At 34.5% G+C, this 12,613-nt stretch overlaps 1 protein-coding gene across 1 annotated transcript in view; it reads left to right on the top strand.

The window, feature by feature from the left end:
• LOC139516063 (GRIP and coiled-coil domain-containing protein 2-like) overlaps nucleotides 1-12,613 on the top strand; it is a 15,304-nt gene extending 2,691 nt beyond the window's left edge. Inside the window, exons 3-6 of the mRNA XM_071305881.1 lie at nucleotides 8,965-9,018; nucleotides 9,753-10,299; nucleotides 11,481-11,702; nucleotides 12,369-12,613. Of these exons, the coding sequence (XP_071161982.1) occupies nucleotides 8,965-9,018; nucleotides 9,753-10,299; nucleotides 11,481-11,702; nucleotides 12,369-12,589 (1,044 nt within the window). The 3' untranslated portion in view covers nucleotides 12,590-12,613. The remainder of the gene's footprint in view (nucleotides 1-8,964; nucleotides 9,019-9,752; nucleotides 10,300-11,480; nucleotides 11,703-12,368) is intronic.

Below are 12,613 nucleotides of genomic sequence, written 5' to 3'. Positions count from 1 at the left end.
TATCATAGAATATGTTCCACATTTTGATTTCGGATACATTTTGTAGCTAGGAGAGCAATACATAAAAGGTTATTTTTTCATGTATTTTTTCTTCAATGGGAGAAGATACAAAATGTATCTGAGAACATGATATAAGGAGGCTGTACTTCAGTGTTTGTCGTTTGCGTATGTTTCACATATTTGTTTTTGTTTTTTATATAAATAATGCCGTTAGTTTTCTCGTTTGAATTGTTTTACATTGTCATTTCGGGGCCTTTTATAGCCGACAATGCTATATGAGCTTTGCTCATTGTTGAATGCTGTACAGAGCCCTGTAGTATTTTTTGTGTCATTTTGGTCTCTTGTGGAGAATTGTCTAAATTGCAATCATACCACATCTTTTTTATATGTATTTGATTACTACTTGTACATGTATTTGTATAGTTATATAGGCTATTATATTGCATTGTGGTGGATCGTCAGTATCATTAATATTTAGCATTTTGCTAAAATGTCGAATTGTTTCTCAGATTAGAAGAAATTTATTGTTTTTTAGTAATGACAATGCCTGACATGATGTTTGGGGCTAGATGAGATAGAAAGTTAATTTCAGTATTGTTTTTTTATCAATTCTTTGATAATTATAATAGAATGAAATTCAAAACAGTGTGGCTGTGGCCATTGATTGACACATTAAATTCATCCATTGACTGGGACAATTTAGGTGAACGTTTGTATGTAACGACCACTGCTCACTATGTACTTTTTAAAGACACTTAAACTATGGGGTCACCAAAGGTTCTTAACACCTTAATAAAGTAATTCGAAAAATTAATCAGAAATAACACGATGTTTTGATTTATATCAATTATATAAATCAAAACATAAAGGTTATTCCTGATTAATTTTTCGAATTATTTTATAATTAAAGGCGTTAAGAAACCTTTGGTGACCCACAGTTTAAATGTCTATCGTAGGTACGTCGTGAACAGTGGTCGTTACAGACAAACGTTTACGTAAATTGTCCCTGTCAATGGATGAATTTAATGTGTCAATCAATGGCCACAACCACACTGTTTTGAATTTCATTCTATCTCCTCCAAAGCTGGTCAAAGCAAAGAAAAGTTTTGACCAATATGAAAATGATATCACCAAACGAACCTTAGTGAGCATGATTCAAAGACTCATAACTGCTCCAAAGGTAATCTGAAAGAATTTCAAGCATGTAAAGTGGATATCATGAACATCTACTTAATATGTCTAAATATCTAAAAAGTTATAGTTTTCAATATGAAAAAGGTATTGCAAAATCATTGCAAATTAAAAAAAGTGTTCGATCTATTTGATATTAGTACAACTGGAACTATAACGAAACATAATTCATGGTTCGTGCACATTGTCACAGTAGTGTGCGACTGATTAAATACAGATATATGATTTTGTATGATTGCCAATAATGCAACTCTCCACAAGAGACCAAAATGACACTGAAATTAACAACTATAAAATTGAGAATGGAAATGGGGAATATGCCAAAGAGACAACAACCCGACCATAGAAAATAAAAACAACAGCAGAAGGTCACCAACAGGTCTTCAATGTAGCGAGAAATTCCCGCACCCGGAGGCGTCCTTCAGCTGGCCCCTAAACAAATATATGCTAGTTCAGTGATAATGAACGCCATACTAATTTCCAAATTGTACACAAGAAACTAAAATTAAAAATAATACAAGACTAACAAAGGCCAGAGGCTCCTGACTTGGGACAGGCGCAAACATGCGGCGGGGTTAAACATGTTTGTGAGATCTCAACCCTCCCCCTATACCTCTAGCCAATGTAGAAAAGTAAACGCATAACAATACGCACATTAAAATTCAGTTCAAGAGAAGTCCGAGTCTGATGTCAGAAGATGTAACCAAAGAAAATAAACAAAATGACAATAATACATAAATAACAACAGACTACTAGCAGTTAACTGACATGCCAGCTCCAGACTTCAATTAAACTGACTGAAAGATTATGATTTCATCATATGAACATCAGGCACAATCCGTCCCGTTAGGGGTTTAGTATCATACCATCATAACATATATGAGAAGATCATAACCCGTGTCATGCCAACAACTGGTTTTTGTCGAGCCTGCAACTTTTGTTGCAGAAAGCTCGACATAGGGATAGTGATCCGGCGGCGGCGGCGGCTACGGCGGCGGCGGCGGTGTTAGCTCACTTCTCAAAAGCTTTATATTTTAGAAGGTAGAAGACCTGGATGCCTCATACTTTGATTATAGATGCCTCATGTTACGAACTTTCCGTCAGTCACATGGCCAATGTCCTTGACCTCATTTTCATGGTTCAGTGACTACTTGAAAAAAAGTTCAGATTTTTTGTAATGTTAAATTCTCTCTTATTATAAGTAATAGGATAACTATATTTGGTATGTGCGTACCTTGCAATGTCCTCATGCCCGTCAGACAGAATTCACTTGACCTCAACCTCATTACATGGATCAGTGAACAAGGTTAAGTTTTGGTGGTCGAGTCCATATCTCAGATACTATAAGCAATAGGTCTTGTATATTCGGTGTATGGAAGGACTGTAAGGTGTACATGTCCAACTGGCAGGTGTCATCTGACCTTGACCTTATTTTCATGGTTCAGTGATTATAGTTAAGTTTCTGTGTTTTGGTCTGTTTTTCTTATACTTTATGCAATAGGTCTACTAGATTTGGTGTATGGAATGATTGTAAGGTGTACATGTCTAGCTGACAGGTGTCATCTGACCTTGACCTCATTTTCATGGTTCAGTGGTCAAAGTTAAGTTTTTGAGTTTTGGTCTAATTTTCTAATACTTTATACATTATTTCAAATATATTAGGTGTATGGAAATATTTCATGATCTATATGTCTCACAGTCTGTTACGCAGGTTTTATTTGACCTTGACCTCATTTTCACAGTCCATTGCTAAGTGTTAAGTGTTTGTGTATTGGTCTGTTTTTCTTAATTTATAAGCAATAAGTCAACTATATTTGTTGTATTGAAGAATTGTTAGCTGTACATGTCTGCCTGGCATGGTTCATCTGATCTTGACCTCATTGTCATAGTTCAATGATCAATGTTTCATTTTCTTGGTTAATGTTGAGTTTATGTGACAGTTGTAATAAAGCTTCATATTTAGGTCTATCAACATAATATCAGTGATTAGTAAAGAAGGCGAGACATTTCAGCGTGTGCACTCTTGTTGAATAAATGTGTTTAGTTCCGATGCAAAGACCCTATAAGTGAATCAATATTAACGGCAAAATATGCAATCTTTAATGACCTGACAACAGTATCGTAACTATATCCCTTCTTAATAAGTCTATTCAAAGGTTTTGTTAGTTTTTGAGGTGAATACTGACACCTTTGTGCTTTATAAAGAATATTTCCATAACAAATTGGATGTGAAATACCTGAACGTATAAGAAGTCTGCATGTTGAGCTATATTTACGAATGATGTCCTTATACCGATGATAAAATTTAGTAAATGTTTTGACTAGTTTGTGATATCGAAAACCCTGGTGTAATAGTTTTTCAGTAATACATAAATTTCTCTCGTTAAAATCTAAAACATTGTTACATACACGAGCGAATCGTACAAAGTGAGATATATAAACACCGTAAGATGGTGACAAGGGAACGTCACCATCTAAAAATGGATAATTAACGATAGGAAATGAAAAATCATCTCTTTTATCATAAATTTTAGTATTCAGCTTTCCGTTAATGATATAGATATCAAGATCGAGGAAAGGGCAGTGGTCATTGTTAGTATTAGCTTTATTTAAAGTAAGTTCAACAGGATAAATTTCTTTAATATACATACTGAAGTCGTCATTATTGAGAGCCAAAATATCATCCAAATATCTAAAAGTATTATTAAATTTGTTTATCAGATGTTGTTTCGATGGGTCTTTGCTTATTTTTGTCATAAATTGTAACTCATAGCAATGCAAAAACAGGTCCGCAATAAATAAAATTTAGTTCGTCGTACGTTCATGAATATTCATGACATGTGACCATTTGTCCGCACTTAAAACCCGTGCGGTCACTTTTCTGACCATCGACTCTCGCTATAGCCAGTAAGAAGACACGTGTATTCACGGATGATTAAATGTGAATTTGTAATTGGAATTATGATATGATATTATTAGGTCTTTCCACCTTTCCGTGGAAAGACCTATTGAATTTGTTCTGATTATTAGGTTTTTCCACCTTTCCGTGGAAAGACCTATAGGTTTTGTTCTGATTATTATGTCACCCGATCGACAAAGTCGGGTGACATATTGCTTTTCCTCTGTTTCTTTTTCCCTATTATTATTATTATGGCACCCTAAACGGAGTTTGGGTGACATATTTATGGCACCCTCAACGGAGTTGGGGTGACGTATTGTTATTCATCGATTCTTTTTATGGCACCCTCAACGGAGTTGGGGTGACGTATTGTTATTCATCGATTCTTTTTTTCCTTATTCTTCTTCCACACATTTTGTCCACGCAGTTTCTTGGAATTGAGTTGACCAATGTTGATGGAACTATACCACAATGTGCACCAGCATGTGAAGTTGTGCACCTGACTTTGGAATGGTCAAAATGGCTGCCGTTTCCATGGAAACAGCAAAAATCCGAAAATATTCAAAGTGTTCCAAACTGGACGAAACTTCACTTAAATAGTAACAGGCATGGCCTGAGCTGCATTTTGATCTTGGAATTTTCAAAATGGCTACCGTTACCATGGAAACAGCTAAAATATTTAAAATTCTAACTCTGTCGTTATATGACCTAACTGGATGAAACTTTATGAAAATGTTACCCAGTATGCCAAGATGCCAAGCCGACATTTGGAAACTCCAAAATGGCCGCCGTTGTCATGGAAACTGGGGACAAGTTTAACATTGACCCTATGGAAAAATGCATAAAATCAGCATTTTCTCAGAGAGTATTGCACCAAAGTAAATGAAACTGTATTGATATATAACATGACATGTGGCAATGAGATGTCTGCTTTTAGAATTTTGGAATTATCTACTGTAACCATGGTTGCAGCACAAATGTTCAAAATTTCCAAAAAAAAATAAAGTGCTGCAAACTGCATGAAACTTTACAGGAATAGTAACTGACATGTGCAGAGTTTCATTTTGTAGTTGGAATTTCCAAAATGGCCGCCGTAACCATGGAAACAGCAAAGTTGTTCAAAATTTCAAAATGCTCCAAACTTAATGAAATTTAACAAAATGATAACTTGCATTTGTAGATGCCCTCTTTGACTTTGGAATTTTAAAATGGCTGCCGATCGCCTGGCAATGGGAGGACGAGGGTGCCATCCGTTATTGCTAGCAATTACAAATCTAGTGTTATTCTACGTTTCTTTTTTTCTTATTTTATTTATTCTTCCACACATTTTGTCCATGCTATTTCTCAGAATTGGCTTGAACAATATTGATGGAACTATACCATAATGTAGACCACTATATGAAATTGTGCAATCGGGGTATGGCATCATCAAGATGGCTGCCGTTGTCATGGAAACTGACAAAATGTGAAAAAAAATGCAATTTCTAAATCTTTTATTATAAGACCTAGCTGGATGAAATTTTATGGTAATGTTCCTTGGTATGCCCTGATGTTGTGACAATATCAGGAAATTCCAAAATGGCCGCCATTGTCATGGAAACAAGGCGAAAGTTTAACATGGGCCCTATGGGAAAACATATTGAAGCTGCATTTCCTGCAAGAATATTAGATCAAACCTTTTACAACTTAATAAGTATCTTACATGGCATGTCCCAAAGTGGCACTTGTCTTTGGAATTTTGGAAATGGTACCCGTTACCATGGAAATAGCAAAAATTTCAAAAAATTTCAGAATGCTCCAAAATTGACAAAACTTTACAAAAATGTTAATTGGCATGTGTATATGTTATCTTTGACTTTGGAATTTTCAAAATGGCTGCCGCTCACCTGGCAATGGGGGAAGGGTGCCATCCGTTATTGCTAGCAATTACAAATCTAGTTTTCCTTATTCTTCTTCCACACATTTTGTCCACGCAGTTTCTTGGAATTGAGTTGACCAATGTTGATGGAACTATACCACAATGTGCACCAGCATGTGAAGTTGTGCACCTGACTTTGGAATGGTCAAAATGGCTGCCGTTTCCATGGAAACAGCAAAAATCCGAAAATATTCAAAGTGTTCCAAACTGGACGAAACTTCACTTAAATAGTAACAGGCATGGCCTGAGCTGCATTTTGATCTTGGAATTTTCAAAATGGCTACCGTTACCATGGAAACAGCTAAAATATTTAAAATTCTAACTCTGTCGTTATATGACCTAACTGGATGAAACTTTATGAAAATGTTACCCAGTATGCCAAGATGCCAAGCCGACATTTGGAAACTCCAAAATGGCCGCCGTTGTCATGGAAACTGGGGACAAGTTTAACATTGACCCTATGGAAAAATGCATAAAATCAGCATTTTCTCAGAGAGTATTGCACCAAAGTAAATGAAACTGTATTGATATATAACATGACATGTGGCAATGAGATGTCTGCTTTTAGAATTTTGGAATTATCTACTGTAACCATGGTTGCAGCACAAATGTTCAAAATTTCCAAAAAAAAATAAAGTGCTGCAAACTGCATGAAACTTTACAGGAATAGTAACTGACATGTGCAGAGTTTCATTTTGTAGTTGGAATTTCCAAAATGGCCGCCGTAACCATGGAAACAGCAAAGTTGTTCAAAATTTCAAAATGCTCCAAACTTAATGAAATTTAACAAAATGATAACTTGCATTTGTAGATGCCCTCTTTGACTTTGGAATTTTAAAATGGCTGCCGATCGCCTGGCAATGGGAGGACGAGGGTGCCATCCGTTATTGCTAGCAATTACAAATCTAGTGTTATTCTACGTTTCTTTTTTTCTTATTTTATTTATTCTTCCACACATTTTGTCCATGCTATTTCTCAGAATTGGCTTGAACAATATTGATGGAACTATACCATAATGTAGACCACTATATGAAATTGTGCAATCGGGGTATGGCATCATCAAGATGGCTGCCGTTGTCATGGAAACTGACAAAATGTGAAAAAAAATGCAATTTCTAAATCTTTTATTATAAGACCTAGCTGGATGAAATTTTATGGTAATGTTCCTTGGTATGCCCTGATGTTGTGACAATATCAGGAAATTCCAAAATGGCCGCCATTGTCATGGAAACAAGGCGAAAGTTTAACATGGGCCCTATGGGAAAACATATTGAAGCTGCATTTCCTGCAAGAATATTAGATCAAACCTTTTACAACTTAATAAGTATCTTACATGGCATGTCCCAAAGTGGCACTTGTCTTTGGAATTTTGGAAATGGTACCCGTTACCATGGAAATAGCAAAAATTTCAAAAAATTTCAGAATGCTCCAAAATTGACAAAACTTTACAAAAATGTTAATTGGCATGTGTATATGTTATCTTTGACTTTGGAATTTTCAAAATGGCTGCCGCTCACCTGGCAATGGGGGAAGGGTGCCATCCGTTATTGCTAGCAATTACAAATCTAGTTATTATTATTATTATTATTTTTCTTCCACCTAATTTTGTCCGGCAGTTTTCTCAGAGCCAAAGGAACCAATCTGAATGATAGTGCACTATAACAAGGAACCCTGACTTCCCTGTTTCTTTCCGGTATTGGAACTAAAAAAATGGCTGCCATCACCATGGAAACGAAAAAATGGTGAAAAAATATAATTTTAGAGTTAAGGGAATTGTTTGAGAATGCTTAAGCTTAAAATCTTTAGATTTTAATACAATGTAGGTGCCCACTATATACTGCTTTGGGATGATTTTGGCAATCATTGGAACTGCTATGTTGCCATGGATACCACACCAAAAATTTCCAAAATATGGAAATGCTCCAAATTTAATAAAACATCACAGAAACGATGAGCAACATTGTAAGATGTGGAATTTGGCGTTGGAATTGTGAAAATGTCTGCCGTTACCATGGAAACAATGCAAAACAGGTCAAAATGGTCCAAAAAACACCTAAAAGTGGCATTTACTTTCTTAAAAGGGTAGGTCAAATCCATTGAAACTCTGATGGTATGTTCCCTCCCATGTACCAATGTGGTATCTGCCATTAGAAATTTGGAATGGTCTGTGTAACCATAGAAACCAGCCAAAATGTCAAAAATTTCAAAAATTTCAAAATGCTCCAAAATTGATGAAACTTACTATGATTGTTGACTGTCAAGACTGCATGAGACTTTTGAAGTTGGAATTTCCAAAATGGCTACCGTTGCCATGGAAACTGCAAAAATGTCAAATATTTTCAAAATGCTCCAAACTTAATTAAACTTAATATTATTGTAAACTGGCATGTATAGATGAGACTTTTGACTTAGAAACTTTCAAAATGGCTGCCGTTGCCATGGAAACAGCAAAAATGTCATGTTTTTAAAAATGATCTAAATGTACTGAAAATTTACAGAAAAATGTATAGCCATGCAAATATGTGCATTCACTGTTAAAAGTTTTTGAAATGGCTGCCGCTTAGTGGCAATGGGGGGAAGGGTGACATCCGCTATTGCTTGCAATAGCAATTCTAGTTATTATTATTATTTTTTTTTTCTTCCGCCTAATTTTTTTTCTTGCGTAGTATTGTTGTTTAATAAGTTGTTGCTTAGATATTTGGAATATGATATCGTATAGTTTATACGCCGAAATTCAAATCTAGCCTTTTCGTAGATTTTCATTTTGTTCCATTTTTCCCTTCATTTAAGGTATATCGTTTGTTTTGGGCCCCTAAACAAATATATATACTAATTCAGTGATAATGGACTTCATACTAAACTTCAAATTATACACAAGAAACTAAAACTAAAAATCATAGTATATATATATTTATGTGAGGCATTTTAGGAATAAATCAATGATTTGTTTATGTAGAATATGGCTTCACACATAAGCAGCGACTTGAATAGACAAGCAGAAGAAAATCAGGTGTGTAGTGTATATTGTTACAGAAAAACCTAATGCTGCCTAAAAATATATGTAGATAGATTATTACATAAAAAGTAAAATCACAAAAATACCGAACTCCGAGGAAAATTCAAAACGGAAAAGCTGAAACACATCAATCGGACTGATAACAACTGTCATATTCCTAACTTGGTATATACATGTTCTTGTAAAGAAAATGGGGGATTAACTATGTTTTATAGCTAGCTAAACCTCTATTGAAAGACAGTCGCATCAATTTCAATTATATTGACAACGATGTGTGAAAATAACATACAGATTAATAGGCCAAATTGTCAAAATTAGGGGAACAGCAGTCAAAAATCAAATATGTAACATAGAAACACAAAAAGGCATATAGACAAAGCACATTAACAAAAATGAAAGACTAGAAACAAAATTATACGAAATATCTATTAACAACTGATGGTTGAGACTAATCCAACGAATTCACAACTAAATGGAATTTTGCCTTTTGATGTTCTTTTTCTTCAAGTACTGATTTAGAAGCTATCAAATTAATATTACAGAGATTTAAGCAATTCGTGTCTTTACGAAATGTGTAAAAAACTATTTAGGGTAATTTTTTTCAATGAGACAGCAACCCTGGTGTTCGGTTTATATATATATATTTTTTTTTAAATCGATATCATTTTTCAACTTCTTATACATTCAGTTGAGATGTAAATTTTGTTTGAAATTGCTTATTTGAACAGAAAAGGGTGAAAGATTTAATTTCACAATTAAGATCTGCTTCCAACGATGAAAACAAGATAATGAAATCATTCCAAGACGCGAACAAACAACTGCGTGCACAAAACGATAAGAAGGATGCGGAAATAAAAAGTCTTCACGAAGACAAGATTAAAACAAAAATGAAAAATACGTTAGTACAGAAAGAATACCACCAGCAGACAGAAACAGATAAGAAATTGCAGGAAGCTAAAAAGACAATTGAAACCCTTGAGAAGCAAAGTGATGAAAAAGAAAGAAACTATTTAAAAACGATCCAAGACCTTGACAACAAATTGTCAGAGTCTTCTGTAGATCCTAAGATAGAAGAGGGGTGCTTTATTGATCATCATAAAAATTTAGAAGATGAAGTTAAACATTTAACAATAGAAAATAAAGAACATAGAGATCGGATAAATACATTGGAAACAAAATGTCAGCGTCTACAGGAACTTAACAGTACACTCGAACAAGAAAAAAACACACTCAAACAACAGATTGATACTTGGGTTGCCAAGAAACACTCTACAGGTAAATTTAAAAATTTAAAAATTCATTTGTACTTTTTACAACTTTGATTATTTCTGTTGATAGAGTAAGCAGATGTTTGGGAACAAGTCCTTTATCAGTTTTACCGTGTTCCCGTTTGCTTTGTAGAGAAAAGTGGTGAAGAAATTTGATGAGGTTAAAGTGTTGATGGCTTCGGCCTCAGGCAAATCTAATCTTTCTTCCCGTTTTGGTCCAATGAATTATAGTCGTGACTTTAAGGAATTCCTGACAATGCATGATAGTATTTGTCCATGTGACAAGCGCCTCTGTGTGCACCAACAAGCACTCGTCGAAATTTCATTAAAAAGAAATATATACTTACGAGTATCTAAAATCCTAAAAAACTATAAAGCACATAAAATCAACGTTTATTATAAACTGGCATTAAAAAAGCAGCTAGTAATTTTATCCATATATAGGACAATTCAAATAGAGTTGTGCTGAACATACAAGTTATAACAAGTATAAGGTGTTTTTATTTTCATTTTGATTTAAAAAAAATACATCATATCTCCTTGTCATATAAATCGAAAATCGAAATTGCTGTCAAATTAAATGCTATCATTTATAAACGAGTGGCGACAGATAAAACAGTGATTTCGCCGAAAAACAAACTGACAATGCCATGGCAAAAAAATAGAAAACGACGAAAATACAAACAACAGTACACACAACATAGAAATCGAAAGACTGAACAAAAGATCAACCCGACCAAGCAGAAACTGGCCCACATGTGGCTCCAATCGTGTTGCTCGTGTTAGTAAAAACTCGATGACATTTCTGATTTGATTGGTCACATTCGACGATAGAGGACAGGATTTCGGTAACAATTAGAACATATCTATCGTCATCTATGAAAAAGTTATTGCTTCCATTACGGTCAAGCATCTCGTGATGGCGGTCTTAAATCTTAGAATAGGGATGATAGCAACTCAGCGGCAAGGAAATCTTGGTTCAATAGCTATTTTGTAAGCAGGAACTGTATTTCAACGAAATCATGATAGGAAATACAAGCTCTGGATTATCAACAGGAAGACATATAATAGTTCATATGCAGAGTTCCATTTCACATCAAAGTTTAAACAATTTAAAGAGCAGTTTTAATGTTATCAGATACTAGTACTTTATATTATATGTTTACCTTGTGTTATATATTTTTTAAGTACACATTCAGATGTATGCTGCTGTTAACAAGGAACTTTGTGACAAGATGATGACTGAATTAGAAGACATGTTAAGCACGCAGTTTGAACTTAACGATTCTATAATAGAAATTGAGAAATACAAGGATCCTCCCCCAGACAGTAGAGTTCCACTGATAGTTATTTGTATTAACGCATCACGTCTTGGTACAGATGTCAACCAAGCCTTAAGTCATGTAAATCGTAAGTACACTTAACAGTTCATCTTTTTCATGTTCGATACAATCAAAGCTTTATTAATAATAGTGATCGTTTGTGGTGATAGTAAAATTTATTTAATCTGGGAAAATTTTAAATCCTCATTACTGAACAGATTGTTGTACACTAGTACTAGCTAACAAGCAAGCCAAAGTACATGTAGTGTAAGGCGGATAATCAGGAGCTGAAATGACGCGTCCGTTCAGACGAAATGACTTCTAAATAAAGACGTAAATGAATGGAATCAATGGAATGATTGAATGATTGTTCATTTATTCAGCCTTTAATTTTGAACATGGCTTGAATATGCTATGGTCGTATCTTGCTTTGCTTTTCTATGTATGTTGGCGTTTGTTTGTATTGCAGTTCAGTGTTTCTGTTGTTCCGTTATTTGTCTCTTTATGATTTATGTGTATCTCTCGATTTTGGTTTGTGATCCTGATTTGTTTTCGCGTAATCGATGTATGACTATTGAACAGCAGTAAACTACTGTAGTTGCCTTTTATTTGTTTAACATAGCGTTTAGTTGAAGTTATTTTCGTCTGTATTCCAGTGGGAGATATTCATTAGTATAAAAACAGGTGTTTGGACGATGAAGTACCTGTGTATTACATTGAAAAAGTAACCAAACGATCACCCTTTTAATTTTAGGATCCAGAACTACTGCTGTGGTTGTCTTACACCATAAAGAATATCACGCCTTACCAAGACAACCGAGTGAGAAGATGCTAATAGGAAGCGATTATAAACATATTGGAGCTATAGTGGATATTGCATATCTGACAACAAAAGGAGTATATCCATGTGATATGAACGAAAAATCATTAGATAGACTTGTTAACTTTATAAAGGTTAATTCTCAGTCAAAGTGAAATATATTCAATAAATAAATAATA

The sequence above is a fragment of the Mytilus edulis genome, chromosome 3 (genome assembly GCF_963676685.1).
Source record: "Mytilus edulis chromosome 3, xbMytEdul2.2, whole genome shotgun sequence".
NCBI classification, from domain to species: Eukaryota; Metazoa; Mollusca; class Bivalvia; order Mytilida; family Mytilidae; genus Mytilus; species Mytilus edulis.
This window is presented reverse-complemented; position numbering and strand designations above follow the sequence as displayed.